A 25,156-nucleotide genomic window follows, 5' to 3' on the forward strand; every position below is an offset into this window, starting at 1 on the left:
TTGGTTAACAGAATTATCAAGAATTGTAGATGTCAATCTCCAAAGTCTTTTTTTTTTTTTTGTCAGTCGTGGAGCTTGAACTCTGGGCCTAGGCGCTGTCCCTCAGCTCTTCAGCTCAAGGCGAGCGCTCTACCACTTGAGCTACAGCGCCACTTCCGATTTTCTGGTGGTTTATTGGAGATAGGAGTCTCACGTTCTCTCCTGCCCAGGCTGGCTTTGAACAGCGATCCTCAGATCTCAGCCTCCTGAGTAGCTAGGATTACAGGCGTGAGCCACCAGCGCCCGGCTCCAAAGTCTTTATACCCAAACATCCCAGTTACTTTTCACACCAACCCTGCAGTTGACATCCCTAATCTGAAGGTCTCTATCATCAGAAACTTGGAACACTGATATGTTCAGAAAGTGTTGGATTAGGGAGTATTTTAGATTTTAGAGTTTTGGATTAGGGATATACAAGTGACTGATCAAGTGTGTAAATATTCCAAAATCCATAGAGCTCAGACATGTAAAACACTTAAGCATTTTTGATACGGGATACTCATTCTGTACTGCTGTTGTCCAGTGATGTAACTGAACCTTGTGGATCATGGAACCTGCCCACAAGCCCTCCCCCTCACCTAGCAAGTATGAACCTCAGACCTGCTCATCTCTGTAATTCCTTCCCATGCTATTTTTGTCTGTCCATGGCATGCATAGTTTTCTGTTACCTGCCTCCTGTCTTTCTTGGATTTTTCTAGGCATTGCTGTGTGAACCAAAATAGACACAAAGTAAGAATATTTGCCTCATAGCATTATGGTTTTCATTGACACTTAGGTTCTAACATTCCATATTTTTAGGATTCTTCATCACAGAAATATATAACATGTCAATTATGGTCACCTCTATACTATTGTTACTACTGATAAGGAGCTCCTAACTGGAGACTCAGCACCACCCATATGCTAACATGTGCTTGTTACACTGTCTCAGGTCACTAATAGAAAACTCTTAACAGGGACCAAGAGGGTAAATGATGGCTAAACTTTTCACATATAGGAAGAGAAGGAGAAAGGAGAGGCTTGCAGGAAAGGAAACAAGACTTATTTCTTAAGATACATAATGCAAATGCTTTAATTTGTGAAACCACCGCTGCATTGCACGATTACATAAAGGTATACAACCATACCAGTATCCCCTAGATAGATTTTGGGAGTCTGTTCAAAAGAGTGCTTTCTCAAAAAAGCTGTTGTGCACCTCTGGTTTAGCTTACCTGCATTTCTACCTTTTAAGTCAGATCTGAGGAAAACAAGTCTCTATTACATTCTGGTATTCCTCAAAGCACCACAATGGTTTGGTTGTGGTAATGGAAGATGCTCAGCTTCCGTAACATCATTCAAGATCTCTACAGAAGTTGAGTTTTTTTCTTAAGTGTTTCATTTGGTCTGAGTATGTGTGTCTCAAGTATGTTTGCAAGAGTTTTGAATCGTCTTGTGGACTGTATACCAACCAAGATTGCACAGAGGAGCCAAGATATCATTCTCTGGTAATATACTCCTGTTAGCAGAAGGCTTAGGAGTTGTTTGTCCATTCAGATTTCATCAGATCGTATCAGTGAAATCTGCCACAAATGTTCTCTTTCCCTAAGAGCCACTGGTTGGCATATTTTGAACTTAATTTAGTTTTGGCATCTCTTGACAAAAGAGATTGTTGATTGGTTGGTTGTAAACATGAGGAAGAAAGTGAATAGTTTGGTTTTTAAGTTTAAGGTATATGGTAGTCTGCCTATGTCCTTGTAGTTTCTCACTTTACTGTGTCATATTAAAACAGAACTCAATAGAAAATTCCCAGTCTCAGAATTGTAATCTATTTTTAGTTCCTCTACAGTTTCATCTTTGTCTCCATTCATTTAATAAATCCAGCCTAGAAAACATAGTAGCAATCATTCAGATGCCAAACAGGAATTTCTTTATATGATTTCTTCAAGCTCTCTATCCAGCATTTCTGTTTGTGTTGCCAGTGAGAGAAAAAAATCTTTATTTGTTTTTGAGGTATCTGGAGTGCAGTTATGAAGTAACTTTCTGTGGTTATTTTTTAGCAGCTGTGTGGGAGTTCTATCCAACATCCTTGTACAGCATATTTACAAAATGTTTGTGCCTTTGTCAATAATAAACAAAGTGGATTTGTCTGTACCAGGTACCATTCCACAAACCCCCAGAAGTGAGACTTACTGCTAGATTTTCTCAGTGGCCTTTTCTAAGAAAGTTAATCCTTTTGTACATATAATAACATATAATTAACAAATAATAAAATATACTTAGTAATATATTGATATTATATATTTTTACTGTTATGTTTTATATATATATATATATATATATACACTAGTAAAATAATATGTATGGGGATTGCCATGGTATGTAGTAACATCTTAGAAAAAGAAAAGTGATGAAAATATACTATGTATTTCTCATGAGGTATACTGAAATTCACACTTGCTAAAAGCCTAAGCCATAGTGTTTTTCCTTTGTTTATATTCTGAAAGTTATTTTGCCATTTAGCCTTCTTTGGAAAAAATTGAAATTTTCTCTGCTTAACTGGGCATGATTGTGCTAGCCTGTCATCCCAGATGTGTAGAAGGCTGTGATTAGGAGGATTGGGGTTCCAAGCCCCCCCCCCAAAAAAAAACACAACAACAACAACAAAACTTGTATGATTCCATCTCAGCAGGAAAAAACCCAAACAAGTAAAAACTGGGTATGTACCTGTCCTCATAACCAGGCATCTAACCTGGCACAAAAGGAGTCTGTTGGAAAAACATGGGCTGAGAGTATGGCCCAAGTGATAATAGAGCACCTGTCTAGGAAGTGTGCAAAGCTCTGAGTTCAAACTCTACTATTATTGCCCCCCCCCATGAAGAAATTGAAAGAAAATACTCTTTACTAATCTATCTCAATAATAAATTGCTAGGTGTAAGAGTACAGAATTCTACCATTATTGAAGGAGCTCAAAAGTGAAATGTGTGCTTGAGGCTCTGTGTTGCACGTTGTGATGTGCGCAGGCTGTGTCTAGTTTGAAACAGTTGAGAAGGAAGTGGATAGGGAATGGACAAGTGTGCTGCAGCCACGTAGAGTGCACCCCTCACCCACCCATTTCTCATTCTGCTCTGCTTTCCACTTGTCCTTGCCTGTGTGTACATGCCATTGTCTTGGTTTGTTTTCCTAAAGTCCTTGTTATTAAAGATTGTCTTAAAACCTTTTCATGTTGTTAAGTGCCCACCAAAATTCTCAGCCTCAGTCTTCCTTCACACCTAGCAAGCCTTTCGCAGACAGAAGATGTATCTTACTTGGGTGAGGTTAAATGTTATTCATGTGTTTATTGGTGGTGGGTTTTCTTTCATCTAGACTCAGTTTGCAGTGTTGGGCTTCCTGGTTTGAAAGTGCTTTTTATGCAAGAATAATTATTCTCTTATCCACAGCTTGCCAGTCTTATTTTATGGTGGTTCTTTTTTATGTGTTCAGCATTAGCATTAGGATGGAAAAGCACTCACCACCACTTTTGTGGCAGGAACTATAGTATGCACTGCTGCACATGGAAAGATCTGTGAGGAACCACAGACTTTGTAAACCCAGTAGCAGTCTTACATTGTTAGCCAGAAACATTTCTTCATGTCATGACTGATCCCAGTTTGGGAGCTGCATAGGTAACTGCCAAATTAGTTACATGAGGCTATGGTTGACATACAACAAACCAATGTGTGGATCTTAGATATACAGAGATGAATTTTGATAGATGCATACACTTAACATAATTAACATCCAAGAGAGATAAAGAACATTTTCACTGCCTCAGCATCTCCTTGTATATCCCAAACCAACCTCCTTTCCCCACCACAGACAGACATCTTTGATTTCTTTTCTGTAGGATGTTTTTGGCTTTTCTAATACCATTCAATGCAGTTACAGGGTATGTACACATTCATATCTTGTTCATTGGCTGAGCATTGTGTTTCTATTATGCAATAACAGCATTGTTTTGCATATCAGTCAGCTTTCCATTCTAACAAATACTGAACAAAGCCCCCAGATATGGAAGGAAATTCTGAGAGGTTTCAGTTAATGGTTGCTTTGGTCCTTGTGACAAGGAAGCACGCCATAGGAGCGTGTGCCAGAGGAGCTGCTCACCTCCCTGCTGCTGGGAAGCAAAGAGAGCTAGGAAGTTTGTGGCTTGGCTTCTCATTCTCAAACCCAGACTGTAAAATTATTATTTACATAGTATGTTTTATAGCCATCTGTTTCTTTATATTTATGCTATATCACTTGTAGATTTTGTGTGTGTGTGTGTGAGTGTGTGAGTATGTGTGTATGTGTATTTTTTGGTTTTTCAACTCAGTGACAATTCCTGCCTTTTAACTAGAACTCTTTATCCTTTGGTTTGGTTCTAGTAATTTATTGATTTTTTCCCCCCTCCATCTCTTATGTTTCATTTTTCATTTTTCTGTGTGTCATTTCTGGCTTTCTGGTAGTTAATTGGATATAAGAGTTGCATGGACTTTCTTGCCCAGACTGGCTTTGAACCACTATCCTCAGATCTCAGCTTCCTAAGTAGTTAGGATTATAGGCATGAGTCACCAAAGCCCAGCTTCTCCATCCCTTGTTTTTGTTACTTTTCATTAATAACATTATTGAGATTTGAAAGTAGTAGTTCTGTGTAGTTCCCAGGGCTCAGCGCCAGTTGGTACCTGAATATAACTCAAACTCTAGAGGTGTTTCCTGGTTCATCTGGTATTTTATGTAAAACATAACCTTTAACAGAATAGTTCAAGTAAGTTTTTGTATTTGTGCTATTTTTATGTATTTTATTCCTATATATGATAAGCCTCATAATACTGTTTGGAATTTTGTATTAAAAACTACAGTGTATCACAAAGTTAAGATGAACCATAAAAGTGAAGTAATGATTAGTCATGTATTTATCATTTCTGGTTCTCTTTATCCCAGTAAATCTGTTTGAGGTTACAGCTGGTATATCTACACAAATTTCCTTTTGACACTTATCATAATGGAGATTGTTGTCTGTTTTCTTTTGGTTTCTTGTGTTTATGAACATTGCAGCCATCAGCTGCTTAGTTTCTTCTAGACTGTGTTAAGATGTTTGTACCTGCAAAAACAGTGTATTCTGCCAGAAGTTGGGGCAAGCTCATTGTCATACTGATTTGGCCTTCTAAGCTCAAGGTGTTCCCTTCCCTCTCTCCCTCCCACTCTCCCACCCTCCCTCCCTCCCTCCCTCCCTCCCTCCTCGGTCATGGGGCTTCAACTCTGGGCCTGGGTGCTGTCCCTTAGCTCTTCAGCTCAAGACCACAAAACCACTCCGGTTTTCTGGTGGTTAATTGGAGATGAGTCTCAGACTTTCCTGCCTGGGCTGGCTTTGAACTGCAATCCTCAGATCTCAGTCTCCCAAGTAGCTAGGATTACAGGTGTGAGTCATTAAGCCCTCTTTGTGTTATCCTGGGGATTTCAGGGCTCAACAGAATGAAATTAGCAAGTGTTTTGGTTCTCTGCTGTTGTCCCTGGTTCCCTTCTATCTGTGGCTGTAGATTCTCTTGCAGGTATCCAGGTAACAGTGCAGGCCCATTATCAGCCTGTGCCTAAGATAGAATTGAAGACCCACCACAGTTGACAATTGTAAAGACAGGAAGCTGACAAGGATGTAATTTTCTTAAATAGGATGATGGAGCCTCAGGAAGTGCTTGACATTGAAGTAGCTGAGACACAGTCCTTTCTGTACTTCATTGCCTTTTTGAGTGTCAGTGGTTGGGGATATCCTTGACAGGACAGGCGTCTTTGGCTGTTTTCTGACATCAGAGGGAAGAGAATGCAAGAGAATGTAAAATGCAGGCAAAGCATTGGGACTATTGCCAGCACTCTTGGGGGAGATTGGGGGGTGGGGGTGAAGGGGTAGGGGAGTTAAACAATGGTGGTAACAGCTTGGCTCTTCATGTTCTGTCTTCCATACTGCCCTTCTTTCTTGCCATCCTCAGGTCCTTAGGGAGATGACAGTAAAAAGTCTCTTTGTTGTCTGGGATGGATACAGGTGCTGGCTCCTGACATAGACCAATACTTGTAAGAAAACAGTGACCAGGCGTTAGCTAGTCTTGGGCTCTTCCTGCCCCAAGGGACCCAGTGGTTTCCATCACTGATGAAGGTAACCCACTAGAGAAGCAAAAGCCCACCTTAAGTCAGGAGATTCTTGCACTGCACTCCGCTGTTTGGAAAAATTTCTCCCTTCCTTTTAAACCTGCATTTAAAAGGAAAACCTGGGTTTACCATGATGGTGGGCCAGCTAATGCCCACAATGATGGTGTAACCTTTAAAAAGTTCCTGCACGTTAGGACAGAATGAGCCAAGATATGCCACCTTCACAGCTCCACCTGAAGCAAGGAGGCCCCAACTCAGACTCATGATGAAGATAGTGCCCCTGAAAGGAAGCTTTTTCAGAGTGAAGGAAGTTAGGTTGAGCAGCTGCTGGGCCACACCAAGCAGGAGGTACTGCAGTGTGTTCCCCTCCCTCTGTACTCTGATCTTTTCTCTATCCCTGCTTCTGCCCCAACTGCATGGTAGTAAGATGCTTGGAAATCAGGCAGTCTAGGGTAGTCTAGGGAATCTAGGGAATTCTTGTGCTGGGGAGGAGCTTGGTATATTTGACTCCATTGGGTGTAGTCACCCAGATCACCAACTTTCCCATACTGAGCATAGGTAGTATCTGAATTCTGTTGATGGGGCCTGGCCAGCTTTGTCCAGTGGGGAAGACATGTAATGTGTGGACAGGGCCTATGAATCAATGCAATGTTCTGTCATTACTGTGCACATGATAGTTTGCAGGAACTTACACAGGCTTTTATGCTTCCCTATTTCATAAGCACCAGAGGATTCTTTCAATTGGAAGCAGCTGTAAATGGATTATAACACTCATTGGTGTGCATAGGTCACCTACCCCATACCCCCACCTCTTGCCATTTACTAATACTTTTGCATGGCCAGGGTTTAGTGGAGTGCCTCTACCCCTGGCACCCAAAACTTTCCTTCTGGATGACATTCTGTTAGTTGGCACATAAGGAGCTTCAGTGTCAAAAGCTTGGAACCAAGCTGCTTCTGAACTCTGTCATCACTGTAGCCAGAAACAATAGAATGGTTCCACACCCACATCTACCACACAGCCATCTGCTAACACCTAGCTGCCTGTCCTGCCCTCCAGAAACAAGGACACGGCTCAGTAATTTGAACTGTAGGCCTTAACTTCTATAGTTAGCTGAAAAAGTATTTGGGAAGCATTGTCAATCTGTGTTGTCTGTGACTTCGAAGAACCAGCTTGTCCCATTGGACTATATTCTTTACATGAAGGCAAGTACTAACACATCTGCCTCCTACAAACATGGTGACTTGCATCTTGGAGATGAGCAAAAGGAACCCCAAGTGTTCAAAGAGAAACTATCAAAGCTGGGCACTGGTGGCTGTCACCTGTAAGCTACTCAGGAGGCTGAAATCTGAGGATTGCAGTTCAAAGCCAGCCCAGAGAGGAAATTCTCTGGGACTCTTACCTCCAGTTAACTACCTGAAAACCAGAAGTGGCAATGTGGTTCAAAGTGGTAGAACACTAGCCTTGAGCAAAAGAGCTCAGGGACAGCCCAGGTCTTGAGTTCAAGCCCCAGGCCTGACAAAAAAGAGAGAAACTATCAAAAGAACCTGTGATTCTCTCTCTTTGAGTGTTTCAAAGGGCGAACTCCTTGAGGAATGTTTGACTTTCTGTATTTATACCTTTTCCTACAGGCCATTAACTTGCTGTGAGAGTCATTGATGAGATGTTAGGAAATTTGTACAGGAGTTTGTCTGAAATGATCAATCTGAAATACCTTGGCCCTGGAAGATAGTCAAGTTAGCTGTGATTCACTGGCCCAGGTTTTATGGATAGATGATAGAAATACTCCAAATTTCCTTCCTCCTTCAGGTCAAGACAAGTGTTCATGCAAGTGCTAATGCTTCCTGTTATACCGGTAGTAATGGCCCCAGACAAGAAAAACTCAGTCTTAAAAAAAAAAAAAAACCCTAGCCATCTGAGGTGTAGCCCCTGTTGTTTGATGGAGTTTGTGTAACTGGCTCCATCCAGGACCTTGGCAAACACAATTAAGCTCAGTATTGTAGTCTGCTCATTCTGATATTAGAATCCTAAGGTGTGATGGTAGTTTTTATTAAATGTTGTGACACAGATTAAATGGACTTGATTCAGCCTCTGTTGGTCAGATCAATCAAAGAGGTTTGTGGAGTGGTTCTCAGAGGGAAGTTTCCCAGAAGCCAAAGCTGTAAAAGCAAGGGAGGTAATTCACTAGGAATCACTTGCATTTCTCTGTCTTTGGAGATCACTGATTGTTATCTATCCTGGGCTATGTTTTTAATAGTGGTATAGCAAAACGCCTTGGAGACAAAGATAATGTCTCCCTCAAATTGTAGGGTAGTTAGTCATCCCAGCTTTGTGCTTTGGGTTCCTCAAAGTCAGGGTTCCTTTCCTGAAATACAACTCATGCCTGGCTTTTAGGGATTGGAGCTCCCACAACAGCATAAATAGGTAATGATTCGCTGAGAGCTCCTAATAAAGTAATGGAATATTTTGTCTGATGAGGAGTATCTTACTTACAGTCAGCACCCATGAAAATGTCAAAAATATTTCAAGTCTGGCACCAGTGGCTCACACCTGTAATCCTACCTGCTCAAGAGGCTGAAATCTGAGGATCCTGGTACAAAGCCAATCCCAGGTAGGAAAGTGTGTGAGAATTTTCACTGTGCGTGAAGATACAGCCCAAGTAGTAGAGCACTAGCTTTAAGCACAAAAGTCAAGGACTGTGTCCATGCCCTATGGTTAAGCCCAAGGACCAGCTCAAATTTTTAAAGATTCTTGAGGTAGGACTTTGTAAAAGATTAATTAGTTGTTAAACCAACCACCAGACTCTTTTCCAAAGTGACTGTGCCATTCTACAGTCCCATAAGCAGTATGTGAGAAATGTGATTCCTCCAAATTCTTGCCAGCATTTGTTTCCTTTTTTATTTATTTTGGTAGTAGCTCTCCAGAAAGTGGTATCTCATTTTGGTTACAATCTCTCCCTCTCCCTTTCCCCTATCCTCTCTTCCCTCCCTGTCTGTATCCCTCTCTATCCCTGTCCCTCCCTGTCTATCTCCCTGTCTTCCTTCCTCCTCAGTGTAGAAGGGCCTTGAGCTTACTAAGCAAGCACTCTAGCACTTGAGCCATGACTTCATCTCTTTCTGATACACACACACACACACACACACACACGTATATATGTATTATGTATTTATGTATATCCCCATAGTATCTCAATTATTTGAACTCAGAGCCTTGGTATGCTGGGCTAGCACTACATGACTGACCTGTGCTTCTAGCATTATGTTTGGCTGGTTTTAGGATAGGATCTCCCTTCTTAGGCACGTGGTTGAATTGCTATCTTGCCTACTTTAGTCTTCCTTTAGTTACTGGAATCACAGGCACATACTACCATGTCCAGCTACCCTCTGTAGAGATGTTGCCTCTTGGACTTTTCTGATCAGGCTGTCCTGGAATATCAGACCATTCAATCTTAGCTTCCCATGATAGATCAATGCTATCATGTCAACTATGAATTGAGAAAAGATCTCATGAACTTTTCAGGCTAGCTTCAAACTGAGATCTTTCCCATTTTAGGCTCCCATGTAGCATAGGTTTCATAAGTGAGCTGTCAGTGCCCAGCTGTATCAGACACTTTAATCCGAGCTGGCCTTAGATTCTAATTCCTGCACCAGCCTTTCTTTCCATAGCTTAGATTAAAGGCATGTACCATCATGCTTAGCAAAGTGTATTTCCTTTATAGCTAATGATGATGAATATAATTTCGTGTTCTTACTGGTTATTTCTAGATCTTTGGAGAAAATTCTATTCTTATTTATGTATTTATTTATTTTTATTGTGAAAATACTGTACAGAAGGGTTACAATTATATGGGCAAGATAATGAGTACATTTCTTATCAAGCATTGTAGCCTCCTCCTTTGTTTCCCCTTTCCATCCCTTCCCATCCTTTCCCCCCACCCGCCCACCCGCCCACCCGCCCAATCCTCCTCCCACCCATCCCCACCAAAGTTGTAAAGTTCATTTTCAACATAACGACTTGTACATCTCATTGTTGCAAATGGGTCCACCTATATCCCTATTTAAACGATTTGTTTTTTCCCTTCCCCTCCACAAATTATACCGACATCAAATACAGTGAAAGCAGGGGTTATATTGTGGGGAGGGACATACAAAGCAACAAAGAAATCATCTTATAAATATGTTAGAAACAGTCACATGAAAGAAAAAAACATTTGAATACATATCTTAGGGTTCATTTCCCTAACATCAACTTATCTGACCTTTTCTGCTTGACTTAGACATATACTAGTTATTACAAATAAGGGAAACCATGGGACCTATGTTTCTTTGGGCCTGGCTTACTTCACTTAATATAATTTTTTCCAAGCCTTTCCATTACCTAACAACTGGGCAATGTCATTCTTTCTGATGGAGGCATAGAATTCCATTGTGTATATATACCACATTTTCTTGATCCATTCATCTACTGAGGGGCATCTGGGTTGGTTCCATATCTTAGCTATGGTAAATAATTCTGCAGTAAACATAGTCATGCTGGTAGCTTTAGTGTGGTCTTGTTTGTGAACATTTGGGTAAATGCCCAAAAGTGGGATTGCTGGGTCATAGGGGAGCTCTGTGTGGAGTCTTTTGAGGAACCTCCATACTGCTTTCCAAAGTAGTTGAACAAGTTTACACTCCCACCAGCAATGTAATAAGGTTCCCTTCTGTCCACATCCCCTCCAGCATCTGTTGTTATTAGAGTTCTTGATTATAGCCATTCTAACTGGGGTGAGGCCGTATCTCAATGTTGTTTTGATTTGCATTTCTTTTATGGCTAGAGAGGTTGAGCATTTCTTCATGTGTCTATTGGCCATCCTTCTTTCCTCTTCAGAGAAGTTTCTCTGTAAGTCTTTAGCCCACTTATTTATTGGGCAGTTGTTTCTTTGAAAATTCTATTCTAATATTAAAACTGAATTGTCTTTTTAAAATTGAGTTACAGATTTTATATATTCTTAATACAGTCCTTTGTAGAAGGAAAAATATCCTATTATATGGATTGTATTTTTACTTTTTTAGTGGTGACTGAAGCACAAAGATTTTTTTGTGTGTGAATCTTTTAAATCACTGAAAGGTGATGTGCACCGGGGTTACAGTTACATAGTCAGGCAATGAGTACATTTCCTTCTGAACAGTGTCACCCACTCCCTCATTCTTTGTTTTTTCCCTCCTGTCTCCCTTTCCACCTAAGTTGTTTAGTTTATTTTCACCATAATGTCTAGTGAGTATCACTGCTGAATTAGCTCACCTTTTGTCCCATTGTTTTTGTGCTTCCTCTTCCTGTCCCCAAATTAGATAGACTTATATACAAGACAAAGGGAACAGAAATTAAATATGATGACAAAAGAGAGTAAACCAAAGAAAAAAAGGGAAAAAAACCCCTCAGGAACAGTACAATAAAAATACCTCTTGTTTCATTCATTTCATTCAATTCAATTGTATTTTATTTTTTCTCTTTAAGACCAGTCACATTTAATGTCCCCTAGATATGGTCGGAGTAATACCTACCATATTTTCTATTTGTTCCAATTGTTTTGATGTCTTTTTGTGTGTGTGTGTGAAAATACCGTACAGAGGGGTTACAATTGTACATGGGCAAGATAATGAGTACATTTCTTATCAAGCATTGTTGCCTCCTCCTTTGTTTCCCCTTCCCATCCCTCCCCCCCCCCACCACAGTTGTAAAGTTTGTTTTCGACATAACAACTTGTACATCTCATTGTTGTAATGGGTCCACCTGTATCCCTATTTAAACGATTTGTTTTTTCCCCTTCCCCTCCACAAATTACACCGACATCAAATAGTGAAAGCAGGGGTTATACCATGGGGAGGGACATACAAAGCAACAAAGAAATCATCTTATAAATATGTTAGAAACAATCGCATGAAAGAAAAAACCTTTGAATACTTATCTTGGGGTTCATTTCACCTAACATCAACTTATCTGACAGGTTTCTCAAAAGACTCCACATAGAGCTCCTCTATGACCCAGCAATCCCACTTTTGGGCATTTACCCAAATGTTCACAAATAAGACCACACTAAAGCTACCAGCATGACTATGTTTATTGCAGCATTATGTACCATAGCTAAGATATGGAACCAACCCAGATGCCCCTCAGTAGATGAATGGATCAAGAAAATGTGGTATATATACACAATGGAATTCTATGCCTCCATCAGAAAGAATGACATTGCCCCAGTGTTAGGAAATGGAAAGGCTTGGAAAAAATTATATTAAGTGAAGTAAGCCAGGCCCAAAGAAACATAGGTCCCATGGTTTCCCTTATTTGCAATAACTAGTATAGTATATGTTGATTAGCATCATTTTAATATGTTATATGTATCTAGCTATTGTGCTCTTGTGATCCTCTCCTAAGAATGTTTAGATAAGTATGTCCAAGTGTAATTATTTGTCTTTTACTATCCAACTCAGAGGTCACAGCTATTAATGGGGTAGCAGTAGTTTTAGTAGGTTCTCTTTGTCTCTTTCCCTGATTTCTGCTAAACTTTTGGCTCCATTTGCTGCTACGTCTAGCTCATACTAGTTGACTACTATTGTTTTGTATATTGTGTAGTGTGTACATTGTTGACTAGTCTAATCCTCTTAAGTTCAGGCTGGGGTGGCTTTTGAAGCTAGGTTTGTACTTAATCAGTAGGGTTTTTCTTACCCAATTCTCTCTGTCAGATTAGATGTCCAGTGACTTAGCTTTTGTGGCTCTTAATTACCATTTTCAAGGGTACCTTTGGGCATGAACACTCACACTATGTTTCCAATAAAGTCAGTTATTTGAGGGACTAGTTCTCTTTTGGGTTGACTCCTCTGGATCAAGCCTGTGAACTACTACTTTGGGTGCCAGAACAAATCTCTGACCACATGAAATGTAACCCCTAAGAGTGAGTCCAAGCTCAAGCCTGTGTGGCTTACCTTTCCTAGACAAATTTAGTAAGCTTTCATTGGAAGCTAAAGGCAAGGGGTCCAAAAGATTTTGGGCTCACCCACCTAAAGTGAGCAGCTGAGATACTGAACTGGAGGGTGGAGACAGGGTGTGTGTGTTGGGGGTGGGGGAGTAGGACATGGCCAATGTCATAACTGTTCTTTTGCCAATAGATTCTCTTGAATCAGTTTCTTTGTGTGCTCTGTGACTTTAGGGCACCCTCCAGAACTTTTTCTCCTTGGTTTTCATCAGCTGTAATAGTTGGGGAGTATGTGTAGAGCCCCTAAGCTTCCTTCCACTCCTTGGGTTAAGGGTCCACCCGTGGCTTTGACTGTGGTCTGAGCCATGGGTCTGCAGAGCTGTTCAGATGTACTCCGCCCAGCCTCCACAGTTGTGGCCTTATGTGTCAGACCTCTCACCATCCCCCCATTGATTTCAGTTGATTGTTTGCTTTTTGGTTGAAACGTGGTCTTAATTTGATGTGCTTTATGCTGAGTATCTGTTTTCCTTCTGGAAGTCTGAAATTTTGTTACCCGCTAGGCAGAGGGCGCCCAGGTGTGCAACCACCAGTAAAATTTATCTGGAGACATCCTCACATGTGTGGTCACAGCTTGCTTCTGGAGGGATGAATTATGATGCCCTGGGGAGAGGACACTGGCAAGCTCCTATCTCTTCTGCTTCATGTACCATTTAATCTTGGCTGATTTGGGCAGTATCCTTCCACTGTAGTTAATCATAGCCATGTGTGAGTCCATGTGCCAGACCTCTCAGTCCCCCATGTGTGAGGCATTAAACATGAAGGTGGTCTCAGGGACCCCCTTGCCCACCAACTGCTGTTATGTACTGGACTGTCATGTTTAGGACGTTCCAGGATTTATAGTGGGTTTTGCATATTGATTTGGGCTCAGCCTTTGGTGGTGTGTGCTATCATATGTTAAGTTTCCGGCTACTCTATGACTCCTAGGCTGAACTTTGTACCTAAAACACTAAGCTTTCTGCCTAAGTTCTGCCAGCCTTGTACAGCCCTAGGCAAATGAATGGACTTGAAGTAAAAGCCAGCATGGAGTTGTTCTCTGTTTCAGGATCCACTTCTCTTTGCTTCTGCACAGTTTTGGTTTCTTTCCAGTGCCCTTCTTTCTGGCATTGGACCTATAGCCTATTTTTATAATACAGAGGCTCCTCAATTTAAGATGAGGTTACCGCCCAGTTAACCCACTGTAAGTTGAAAATATTGGAAGGAATCATCTCCTGTCCATGCCCAGCATTGCCAGTCAGGATCCCACCACAGCATTGTCTCTAGTTCAGAAAAAGATCACAATTCAAAATTTGGAATTTGGTGTCTGTATCTGTGTCATGTCACAACATGATAAAACTGAAAGTTCCTGTCTGTGACTGACTACATTAAAAAAAAGTTTAAGCAATGTTTTTGGTTGGGCATGGTGTCCCACAACTATATTCCTAGTTACTTGGAAGTAGAGATTGGGAGGATCAGAGTTTAGGCCTACCCAGACAAAAAGCTAATGAGACCCTTCATCTCAAAAACAAAAAATAGGGCTTAGTGATGTACACTGATCATCTCAGCTGTTCTAGAATGTAAGTAAAAGGATCCCAACCTGATTGGCCCTGAACACTAAATGTGATAACTAAAAACCAAATAAACTGGTGGCATGTCTCAGGTTAGTAAGCTTGACACCCTGAGTTTCAAACTCTAGTACTCCCCCGCAAAAAAAAAAAAAAAAAAAAAAAAGGGAATTTTTCTTGTTCTTAGTTTTTTAAACGTTTTCCTTATATAAGAGATTGTTGCATTTTAAAAGTCATCAGAATTCCTGTAGTGATGCTTTGTTGATTCGTATTATCCAGTCATTAGTATGAGACTCAAACCTGAAAAAAGTTCTCAACCTTGCCTATCATTTTACATTTACTCCAGCAGCCTCCTCATACTCTTCTGGGAGGGATAAGATGAAGTAGAAGCAACCTGCACAGCCATTGACAAGTGATGTGTCAGATTGCTCCTTGGATGGACTTTTTCTTGTGAGCCAGGGTGCCTTGGCCTGCTTTGTATTTTAATTTCAACAGTAGCTGAATTACCCATACTTTCTCTCCTCCTGGCCCTTAAACTGTGTAGTATTCTCACAGATTTCATTTCTGTTTATATGTTCTTGAACTTTTCACCCATTTCTTCTTTCTGCCTCTGTAACTGAGAACACATTGCAGCACATTTCTGGACCCAATGATGCCAAATATGGTCCAAGGTAGGTGCAGCAAGTAGGTGGCTTAAGGGCTTCGGATCTTTTTGGATTGATTTCATCACTCTGCAAACCCTGAGAGCTTTGTAATGTAAAGGAACAATTTGGTTCCGAATTTTGGTGTATCAGATTGAGTGTTAGGAAACTTAAAAAGCACTTTGCTCAGCTTAGTTAGATATATGTAAAGGTACGCTGAATGTGATTGTGGAGCAGAGCAAAGCAGAGTCTGGATAATTTGGGTATGTATGTTCATACCTTTCTTTCTTCAGTGTTCCATCACTTTTAACAATGTTAGTAAAACGTCCACAATTCTATACTTTATACATCCTTTCACAAAGTGTTGATTTTTTATGGAATTCTGTGCATTGAAATTCTGTAAAACTAAAGAGGCGCTGTGGCTCAAAGTGGTAGAGCACTAGCCTTGAGTAAAGAAATTCTGTAAAACTAGAGGAGAGCTACCCGTGTACTTTGAGAAAGATCTTGTAAACAGTTATGATGTAGAGAAACTCCATGAAGGTGACTGAAACTTGAAGAAATATTTACGTTCTCATGCACAGGAAGGAATTTTAGGTTAAATATTCCAGCAAAATTTTGTTGAACCTTAATGATGCCAGATTTGTAGGAGATTTGATTACATTAGCTACTCAGACAGGAGGATCATTAGGACCTTCCTTTTTCAAAAGCCACCCATCCTTCTGGGGGATCAGGCTGTATGGACTTCATGTACCCAGCTCTTTGGTATTTGGTATTGGCTCTAGTGTCTAGTGGTCAGTGTGAGTCTTGTAGACCTCTCACATTGTATACAGGCATACTTTTTCCTTATATATGTGTCATTTAAATACTTAGGGAGCTGGGAAGGTGGCTTAGTGGTAGAGCACTTGCCTTGCATGCCTGAGGCCCTGGGTTCAATTTCTCAGCACCACATAAGCAAAAAGAAAAAAGCCGGAAGTGGCGCTGTGGCTCAAGTGGTAGAGCACTAGCCTTGAGCTGAAGAGATAAGGGACAGTGCCCAGGCCCAGAGTTCAGGCCCCACGACCGGACCCAAAAACAAAAACAAAACAAACAAATACTTGGAAAATTAAAAGAACAATATTATTTATAGTGCATAAAATTTGTAAAATTCAAAGTTCATTATAAATGAGTTCTTGTATAATACCACCTTAGTAGTTATGTATTATCTATACCTGTTTCTTTTGCCCCCATGGCAGAGTTTAGTGGCTGGGAGACCTTATTCTCTAGGTACCAACCTCTGGTGTACTACTGCTTTCCTTTAGTATCTGTAAAAAGTCCAGCCACTGATCAGATCTGAGGGACCAGCTTGTGTGTATGCATGAGTGCGTGCACACATGCACAGCTGAAGATGTGCAGGGGCTGAAGGGCCTAGAGGAGAAAACCCAGGAATACAAGATAAAGGAAGGAAGGGAAAGAAGCCTACTTCTGCCCCCTACACCCCTGCCTCAGCTTCAGGGAAATGAAGGAAAGGAAAAAGGGGTCCTCTGGCTGAGAGTACATGTTTCTGGAATGGAAATTGATTTAGGAAGGAACAAATAAAAGGATTAAGCATAGTTTTCCCTTAAGGGATGGATGATCTCTTAACCCCTTCCCTTTAAAACTTTTAAACTTCTACTGCCATGAAATTGGTTTTTGTGGAAGTTTCTAGAAATACATGTTTTTTGTTAAATTGAAATGCTTGCACCTTTATGCATAGCTATTCACAAGTGAAAAAGCTGAGGAAAAGCACTTTAAAAGCTTTCCTTCTTGTATTATGGACTGTGTAGACTTGGCTCACATTGTTCTGACATTAATTTCTGGCTCAGGAGATCTGTTAGGTGTGAACTCTGTCTTGTAACAAACATGGCTTACTTAATCCTCTCCATAGAGACAGTATGTGTTTCATTTTAGGCTGTTCTGTAGTTGGAGTTTTAATCCTCTGTATCTTACATTGATATACTGGGGTGTTGGTTATAGATTTTGACTACAGGAAGTGATGAGGACAGGTATTTTCTGGAGTTTCATACAGTTGTGTTCAAACAGCCTACATTATTTTTTAGTATTAAAGAACTAGGCACAGCAGTGTTTAACTTTGCTAGAGTTTAACTGATGTCCTTGATAATGATGTACTTAGACCTTGTGTATAAAGAGCTGCTACCTCGCTGTAGCATCTGTCTCCCAGACATGATACCACCCAAAGTGACAAACAGAACTTGTGGCCACTAGAGAAGTCTGGTAGTTTTTACATTAAGTGTAGAAGTAGCAACAAATATGAAATATTTCTTCAGTAACACATGGGTGTTATACTAATTTTTTCATTTGAATTATGGATCTCTCATTTACACTTTGAATATCAAAATCAAGCCAGCCTGTGTATGTGAGTTTATAAATTTCATATATGACTTATGGATAATAATTCAAAGATCAATGGCATCTTTAGAAGGTTACAAGTATAAGCCAATATTTGAAGATAAATTTAACCTGACCATCATAGAGCATCTTATTACAACAAATTACCTTTTTAGCCTTAACTTAGTGCTTTAGAAGAATACAGTAAATGATGTGTTTCTGCACAACTGAGAAGGCTCCTAGTCCCTCCTAGGTTATTGCCTACTTCTGGTCATCTAAGTATACCCAGATATAATAACTAGTGCTGCTTCACTCATCTCTTTAAGAACCAACTGAGGCTGTAAGGGTTCAGTGGAGAAATAAAACACAGCGTTCTCTCCTCCTCCCCCCCCCCCCCCCCCCCGCAAACTGATAACTGAAAATATATTTCTGATTTAATACTTAAAGGAAGAATTTAGTTTGAAATTATTTTCTTGTGGTAAAACATTTTTATTTCATCTGAAACATAGCAACATAAAAATTATACCTATAAATGGGCTTCATGTAATTCTTTGACACATAGATAGATAGATAGATAGATAGATAGATAGATAGATAGATAGATAGATAGATAGATAGATAGATAGATAGATATTCTGAGCAGAATCTTTGAGCTTTTCACTTGAACCTATGAGTCAAAGAAATCTCAAGTGTTCTATTACTATTTTATTTTCAGATAAGTAGAGTTGAGGAAGAAAGACTTTAATGATGATCCATGATGCTTTTTTGTTTTCTTTTGTGCCAGTACTGTGGCTTGAACTCAGAGCCTCTTTCTGTTGGCTTTTTTTATTCATAGCTGATGATATTGTGTTCTCCATTTCTGGCATTTTGCTGGTTAATTGAAGATAGAAGTGTCTCAGATTTGTCTGCCCGAGCTGGTTTCTAACTGTGAGTCTCAGTCTTAGCCTCCTAACTAGTAAGATTGTATGAGCTTTCATTAGTTTTCATGTTTTCTGATTAAACTTGTATCTTTCTCGTAGTAGTTAGTTTTGTTTTATAAATTTTTTCTATTCTCATATCCAGGTTGAAAGGATTGTTGACAAAAGAAAAAACAAAAAAGGGAAGACAGAGTATCTGGTTCGGTGGAAAGGCTATGACAGCGAGGACGACACATGGGAGCCCGAGCAACATCTGGTGAACTGTGAGGAATACATTCATGACTTCAACCGCCGCCACAGTGAGAAGCAGAAAGAGAGTGGCCTAGCTCGTGCAAATAGGACCTCTCCCAACAATGCTAGGAAGCAGATCTCCAGGTCCACCAACAGCAGCTTCTCTAAGACCTCTCCCAAGACACTAGTGATCGGCAAAGACCACGAGACCAAAACCAGCCAGTTGTTTGCTGCCAGCCAGAAGTTCAGGAAAAACACAGCTCCATCTCTTTCAAGCCGAAAGAACATGGACCTCGCAAAGTCAGGTATCAAGATCCTTGTGCCTAAGAGCCCCATTAAGAGCAGGACCTCGGTGGACGGCTTTCAGAGTGAGAGCCCTGAGAAACTGGACCCAGTCGAGCAGGGACCAGAGGACACAGTAGCGCCGGAGGTAGCTGCAGAGAAGCCAGTTGGAGCTTTGTTGGGCCCTGGTGCAGAGCGAGCCAGAATGGGGAGCAGGCCCCGAATACATCCACTAGTGCCTCAGGTGTCTGGCCCTGTGACCGCAGCCATGGCCACAGGCTTGGCTGTTAATGGAAAAGGTGAGTGCTTGGGTAGGCTGCCATAAACGGTTGCTCTAAACTATGGGCAGTGACTCTGAGGGTCCTTCTCAGAAGTAGGAAAGTGTCTGCAAGACCTTTGGGAGATCTTACCAACCTAACCTAACATTTCTTTCCTCCTGGTTTTTGGCATTTGTCTTTTAAGACAACACCAGCTGTCTCTGCCACCCTTACTGTCTCAGCACACTGAATTGCTCTAAGCAGTGTCTTGCAATAAATATGTTTTAGTTTTTTGTTCGTTTTTTGAAGTAGGTAGCTACCTTTATATATTCTTAGACATTGAGTCTGATGTTAAGAACCTACCTTCAGTTAAGTATGGCTGGTATTGATTTGCAAGCTATGCCTCTTGTTTAGCATGCCCATTTGAGTAACCAGAAATGGTTTTAGCATTTCCTACTGGAGGTTCAAAAATAGTTCTGTTTTGCTGTGTCATTCAGGTGGTCAGGTTTTGCTGTTCTTGTTTCATAGTAGGACTGCATTGAACACTGTTCCTGTGTTATCCTCACCGTGCCCACTTCTAGGATGTATATCTTCCTTGGTTGTGACATGACCTGCCCATAAATCCTTCTCAGACCTTCCCCACAATTTATAGGCTAGCCATTTTTACACAATTTACATATTTTTCTCAGCCAAGCTCCACTGGACATGCCTCACTTTAGGCCTGGGTTATGTCTTAAACTGCCATAGGTGTGCTGCTAGAGATAACAAAGGTCAGGTCTCATACATGATACATATATGCTATATCACCTAATAGTCCTTGCCACAGCTATCTGATAGCTCTTCTGTTTCCTGCCATTGACAGCTCCCATTCATTTCCTGTCACTATTGCACAGGCTGGTTTCCACTAGCTAAGCTGATGAGCCCCCTCCTGACTGCTTTAGGGAATGACTCTGCTCCTGAAGGCCTGTAGGCTGACCTGTACCTGCTCTGTTGGTACCAGGACAGAGTGCCCCTTCTTCCTCCATCACCTCAGGAGCTGTGGTTCTTTAGAGCTCTGGCCCTTTATGTTGAGTTTTCAATTGCGCACTCATGCATGTGCATATGCATATGTATCCTTCAATCCAATCCCAGTAGAATAGTGGAAAATGAAGTGCTGTTGATTTGCTGAAGAGCCACTTTCCTCCACAGAGAAGTGTTCCCCTACAACATTGTTCTAACTATGCATTCAACAGGTTTTCATTTAGGGCTGCGTATATTCTGTAATCTTGGATTTCCTTTTGGGCAGAAAATTGCCATCTTGCTAGTAATATTTTTTCAAATACATGATGAATACTGCTCGTCCTGCTTCAAGTCAGCTCTCACCTGGGACAAGTGCATTTGTTTATAGGTGTGATAACTGCCCTTGAGCTGGCCTGTGTACATAAACAGTTTCTTCTCTCTTACTCATTTGTATGGGAAGGACCATGGAAGTTTAAAAGTGGAGGAGATTGTCATCCAGGCAGAGAAGTTGATCCTGGGAGAGGTGGTTCTGGCACAGTGAGCTGAATTCAATGAGATAATCAGAGTTGTGTCCCAGTTTCTCTTCCTATATTTCTCCTCATTCTAGTTTATTGCCTAGATGGAGAACTGGCTGCACCTTTATTGATGACAGGGCAGGCATTGGGTTGGCATCCTGGAGCCTCTGCCTGACTTGTATGGCCTATAAGCCAAGAAGGGGTTTCACATTTTCTAATGGCTTTAAAAAAAATGAAAATCAAGAGGGTATTTACCAAGATTTGAAATATAAGAAACTAAAACGTAGCCAGGTACTGTAGCTCCTACCTGTATTCCTATCTTCTTGGGAGACTGATACTGGGAGGTTTACAGTTTGAGACTAGCTGTGGCAAAAATACTTTGAGACCACATCTCAACCAATTAAAAACTGGGCATAGTAGTGCACATCTGTTAGCCCAGCTACTGGAGGAAGCATCAATGGGAAGATTTTGGTTTAGGCTGGCCCATGCCAAAAAGCCAAGACTCCATTTGAAAAGAAATGAAAGCAAAAAGGACCAGAGGTGTGGCTCAAGTTGTAGAGTATCTGCCTAGGAAGCATAAGGCACTAGGTTCAAATTCCAGTACTGGGGGTTGGAGTAGGGAGGGTAGACAGAAAAATTAGTGTCCTACATAAAGTTTGATTGGAATGTAACTGTATTCCTTTGTGTATGAATAGCAGCAGGGTGTTTGCCTAATCATGCTAGGTCCCTGGGCTGGAGAGTAGTTTCAGTTTTGTTATTTTATTTTAGGAGGAGCAGAAATGGCTTCAGGAGCTCTGTGGGCCCCCTTTTATGGTCCACAAAAATGGTGTGCGTGTGTGCTCATTTTGGCAAAGATTCACAAACTTTGAGCCAACATGGCTTTCTAGTTCTTTTTCACTAAACCTAGCAGCTTTGACTGATTACTGCTTCCCACACTGCTTTGCTCCACTCATGTCCTCCAGGCAAACAACATTGCTCTTGAGTAATGTCTTTCACAAAGGAAACTTGCCCTGGGCAGAAGCCCCATTTCTTTATATTTCGTATATAAGGAAGCTAATAGCTCCTATTTAAATATGATTTTGTTAACTTCCTTATGTGAAAATGTCCGTAAAGTACTTTAAATTTAAACCAAAAGTGACTTGTTAAGTACAAAATCTTAAGTTATAATGGAAAAGAATAGGTACCTTCTCCCCTGGGGGCCTCTTGACATGTTCTTCTGAATACACAAGATGGCAAAGATGGTGGCTCAGTTCCTTTGCTTTGTAGTGCCTTCCCCCTTCCTGTGGCAGAGAGCTACTTCATCATTTGTCTACTAATGTGTAAGCTCCAAGAAGGAATACCTCTTCACATCACTGCCTGATAAGTAGCAGATTCTGTGTAAGCCTGTACATGAAATGATTCCGATAGAGTGAGTGTTCATTGAAGATAAGATTGTGATGAGCCCTTCAGGGCCCTAGTTCAGAGCAAATGGGAAAGAGAGCGCCTGGGAAGAGGTGTTCTTGAGATGAGGAGGGGTCTAGGCCAGAAACAAATTTCTAGAAAGCTAAGTATTTCTCTTTCTTGAATGAAGAGAACACATACTGAAGTTCTGTTGATCCATGTATAGCAGATTTTAAAGCCATTGTTTGTTTTTCCTTCCCAGATTAATTTTAGCACTTTGTAAGATTTGTTTTTCTAAAATTAATTGAAGCAGATACCAGTGGAATCATTGGGAAATGAACCATCTCCTATTCCAGACGTTAATCATGGGTTTATTTATTTTGGAGGGGGGGGTATATTTGCCTCTAGAAACAGCAAATATTTGAGTATCTATGAACAGGAGGGAATGTTTCTGAGGATGAAACAAAGGTTTAAAAAATGAACTGATAAAACTGCATTACAATTCATGATTTCATGCCAGACAGAATGGCTATCATGAAGAAAAGTAAAACACAATAAATGCTGGCCAGTGTGGTGGAGAAGAAAGGCACACTTAATCACTGTTGATCGAAATATAAGTGTAGCCACTATGGAAACCACTATAGTTATCTCTCTCTCTCCCTCTCTGTTTTTTTATAAAAGGAAGTACTATGTGATGCTGCTATACCACTCCAAATGAACCAGAGTCAGCATACAATAGAGATTCTTGCACATCCATGTTTATTGCAGCACTGTTAACAATAACCAAACTATGGAATCAACCCATGTCCATTAATGGATGAATTGAAAAGGAAATATATATATATATATATATATATATATATATATACACACATATATATATGTATATGTATATGTATATATATGTATACACACACTGGAATATTCAGCCATTAAACAAAAATTATGTCATTTTTAGGAAAATGGATGGAAATGGAAATCATCATGTTATGCTAAATAAGTTACACTCACAAAAACAAGTATAATGTATTTTCTCTCAGAGTGAATTCTCAGTTTAAAATAGTCATGAAAGTAAAAGGGGCATTACTTGAAAAGAGGAAGAGGACCAGCAAGAATTGGGGGGAAAGGGGAAATGGGGACTTAAATATGATGAAAATAGCCGGGCTTTGGTGGTTCGTGCCTGTAATCCTAGCTACTCAGGAGGCTGAGATCTGAGGATCACGGTTCAAAGCCAGCTCAGGCAAGAAAACTGGAAGTGGCGCTGTGGCTCAAGCAGTAGAGAGCTGAGGGACAGTGCCCAAGCTCAGAGATCAAGTTCCATGACAAACCCCCCAAAAATGATTAAAATATATACATGTATGAAAATTACATGATACAATTTATAATTTTATGCAATTAGTGTGTGCTCAAAAATGGGAGAAATTTTTAAGTGTAATGGATGACTTGTCTTTTTCTTAGTTATCATTATAGTAAGTGAATGGTGATTTCTTGCTCTAATTGCTTAATTAGTCCTACAAAAGTCTTTAATTGGTCCTACAAAAGAAGCAATTTCTTTTTTTTTTTTCTTGGTGGTGGGGCCTGAACTCTGGGCCTGGGCACAGTCCCTCAGCTCTTCAGCTCAAGGCTAGTGCTCTACCATTTGAACCACAGCACCATTTCCGGCTTTTTCTGCTTATGTGGTACTGAGGATTTGAACCCAGGGCCTCATGCATGCAAGGCAAGCGCTCTACCACTGAGCCACCTTCCCATTAAGTTGTGGGTTGTCATGACTATTCTGTCATGAATTTATGTAATCAGTCATTATTCCACAAGTAGGAAATTAAAAAATGATAGCAGCAAAATTAAAAGAACAGAATTTAAAGAATACACTCTACCATTGTTACTATGTAGATGTGGCTGGTAAGCATCCAAGTAAAAGCCAAGAAATTTAGAAAGTTAGTGACTGAAAAGACCTTTCCATACCTTTTTTCCTTAAGGATGTTCATTTTGATTTCTTCAGAGTATGACTTCATCTTGAGAATGGGCATAGATAATCTAGCTCTGTGTCTTTTGATTCCTAGGGAACCATAATCACCACTGCAACAGAACTCTCAGAAAAGGGACCAGTGAGTATCTAATGCTCCAAAACTGACCCTGGGGGAAGGTAAAGATGTCAGGATACTTCTGAGTCTAGAGGTAGCTGCAAAGGCGATGTCTACTTGAAAGGAGCATTAGAAGCCAAGTTAGAGCAGACTAACAATTGAAAATATGTATGAAAATTTGATTCTTTTTTTTTTAATCTCATTTTGGAAACAGCAAATATTTGATATCACTTCCTGTGTAAGAGGCCCACACTGAATATATCCACATGTATTACCTCAATTCTTTGTTTAGGAGCTGAAGTTACTAAATTTAGGAAATCTAAAAACAAAAAATAAAAACAGACCAAAGGGGACTAAACCTTTTTTTTTTTTTTTCTTTTTTAAATTTTATTTTGTGAAGATGCTGTACAGAGGAGTTACAGTTACATGAGTAAGACAATGAGTACATTTCTTATCCAGCATTGTTACCCCTTTCTCTTTTTGTTCTCCTACTAAGTCCCCCACCCCCAAAGTTGTAAAGTTCATTTCCAACATAGTGTCTTGTAGGTATCATTGTTGTAATGGGTCATCCTCTGCCCTTGTTTCAGCGTTTTGTTCAGGAGTAAATCTTTGCCACAAGCATACCAATATGCATCACTATTTCCAGTTTGGTTTCTTAAGTGGAGCAAGTGATTAGTCAGAGTGTATAGACCTATGATTTTGTTCCTTTTCATGTTTTCAATTTTCTCACACCTTGCTTGAGCCCTTGATATAGTTCTTATTGA

The 25,156-nt window shown here is 40.4% G+C and overlaps 1 protein-coding gene across 2 annotated transcripts in view; it reads left to right on the forward strand.

Moving 5' to 3' along the window:
* Cdyl (chromodomain Y like) overlaps nucleotides 1-25,156 on the forward strand; it is a 147,483-nt gene that overhangs the window by 66,990 nt on the left and 55,337 nt on the right. For both annotated transcript variants that reach the window (XM_042680353.1, XM_042680352.1), the window contains exon 2: nucleotides 18,793-19,459. In XM_042680353.1, coding sequence (XP_042536287.1) covers nucleotides 18,793-19,459 — 667 coding nt within the window. The remainder of the gene's footprint in view (nucleotides 1-18,792; nucleotides 19,460-25,156) is intronic.

The sequence above is a fragment of the Dipodomys spectabilis genome, unplaced genomic scaffold (assembly GCF_019054845.1).
Source record: "Dipodomys spectabilis isolate Male_0828 unplaced genomic scaffold, ASM1905484v1 ptg000059l, whole genome shotgun sequence".
Classification (NCBI taxonomy): Eukaryota; Metazoa; Chordata; class Mammalia; order Rodentia; family Heteromyidae; genus Dipodomys; species Dipodomys spectabilis.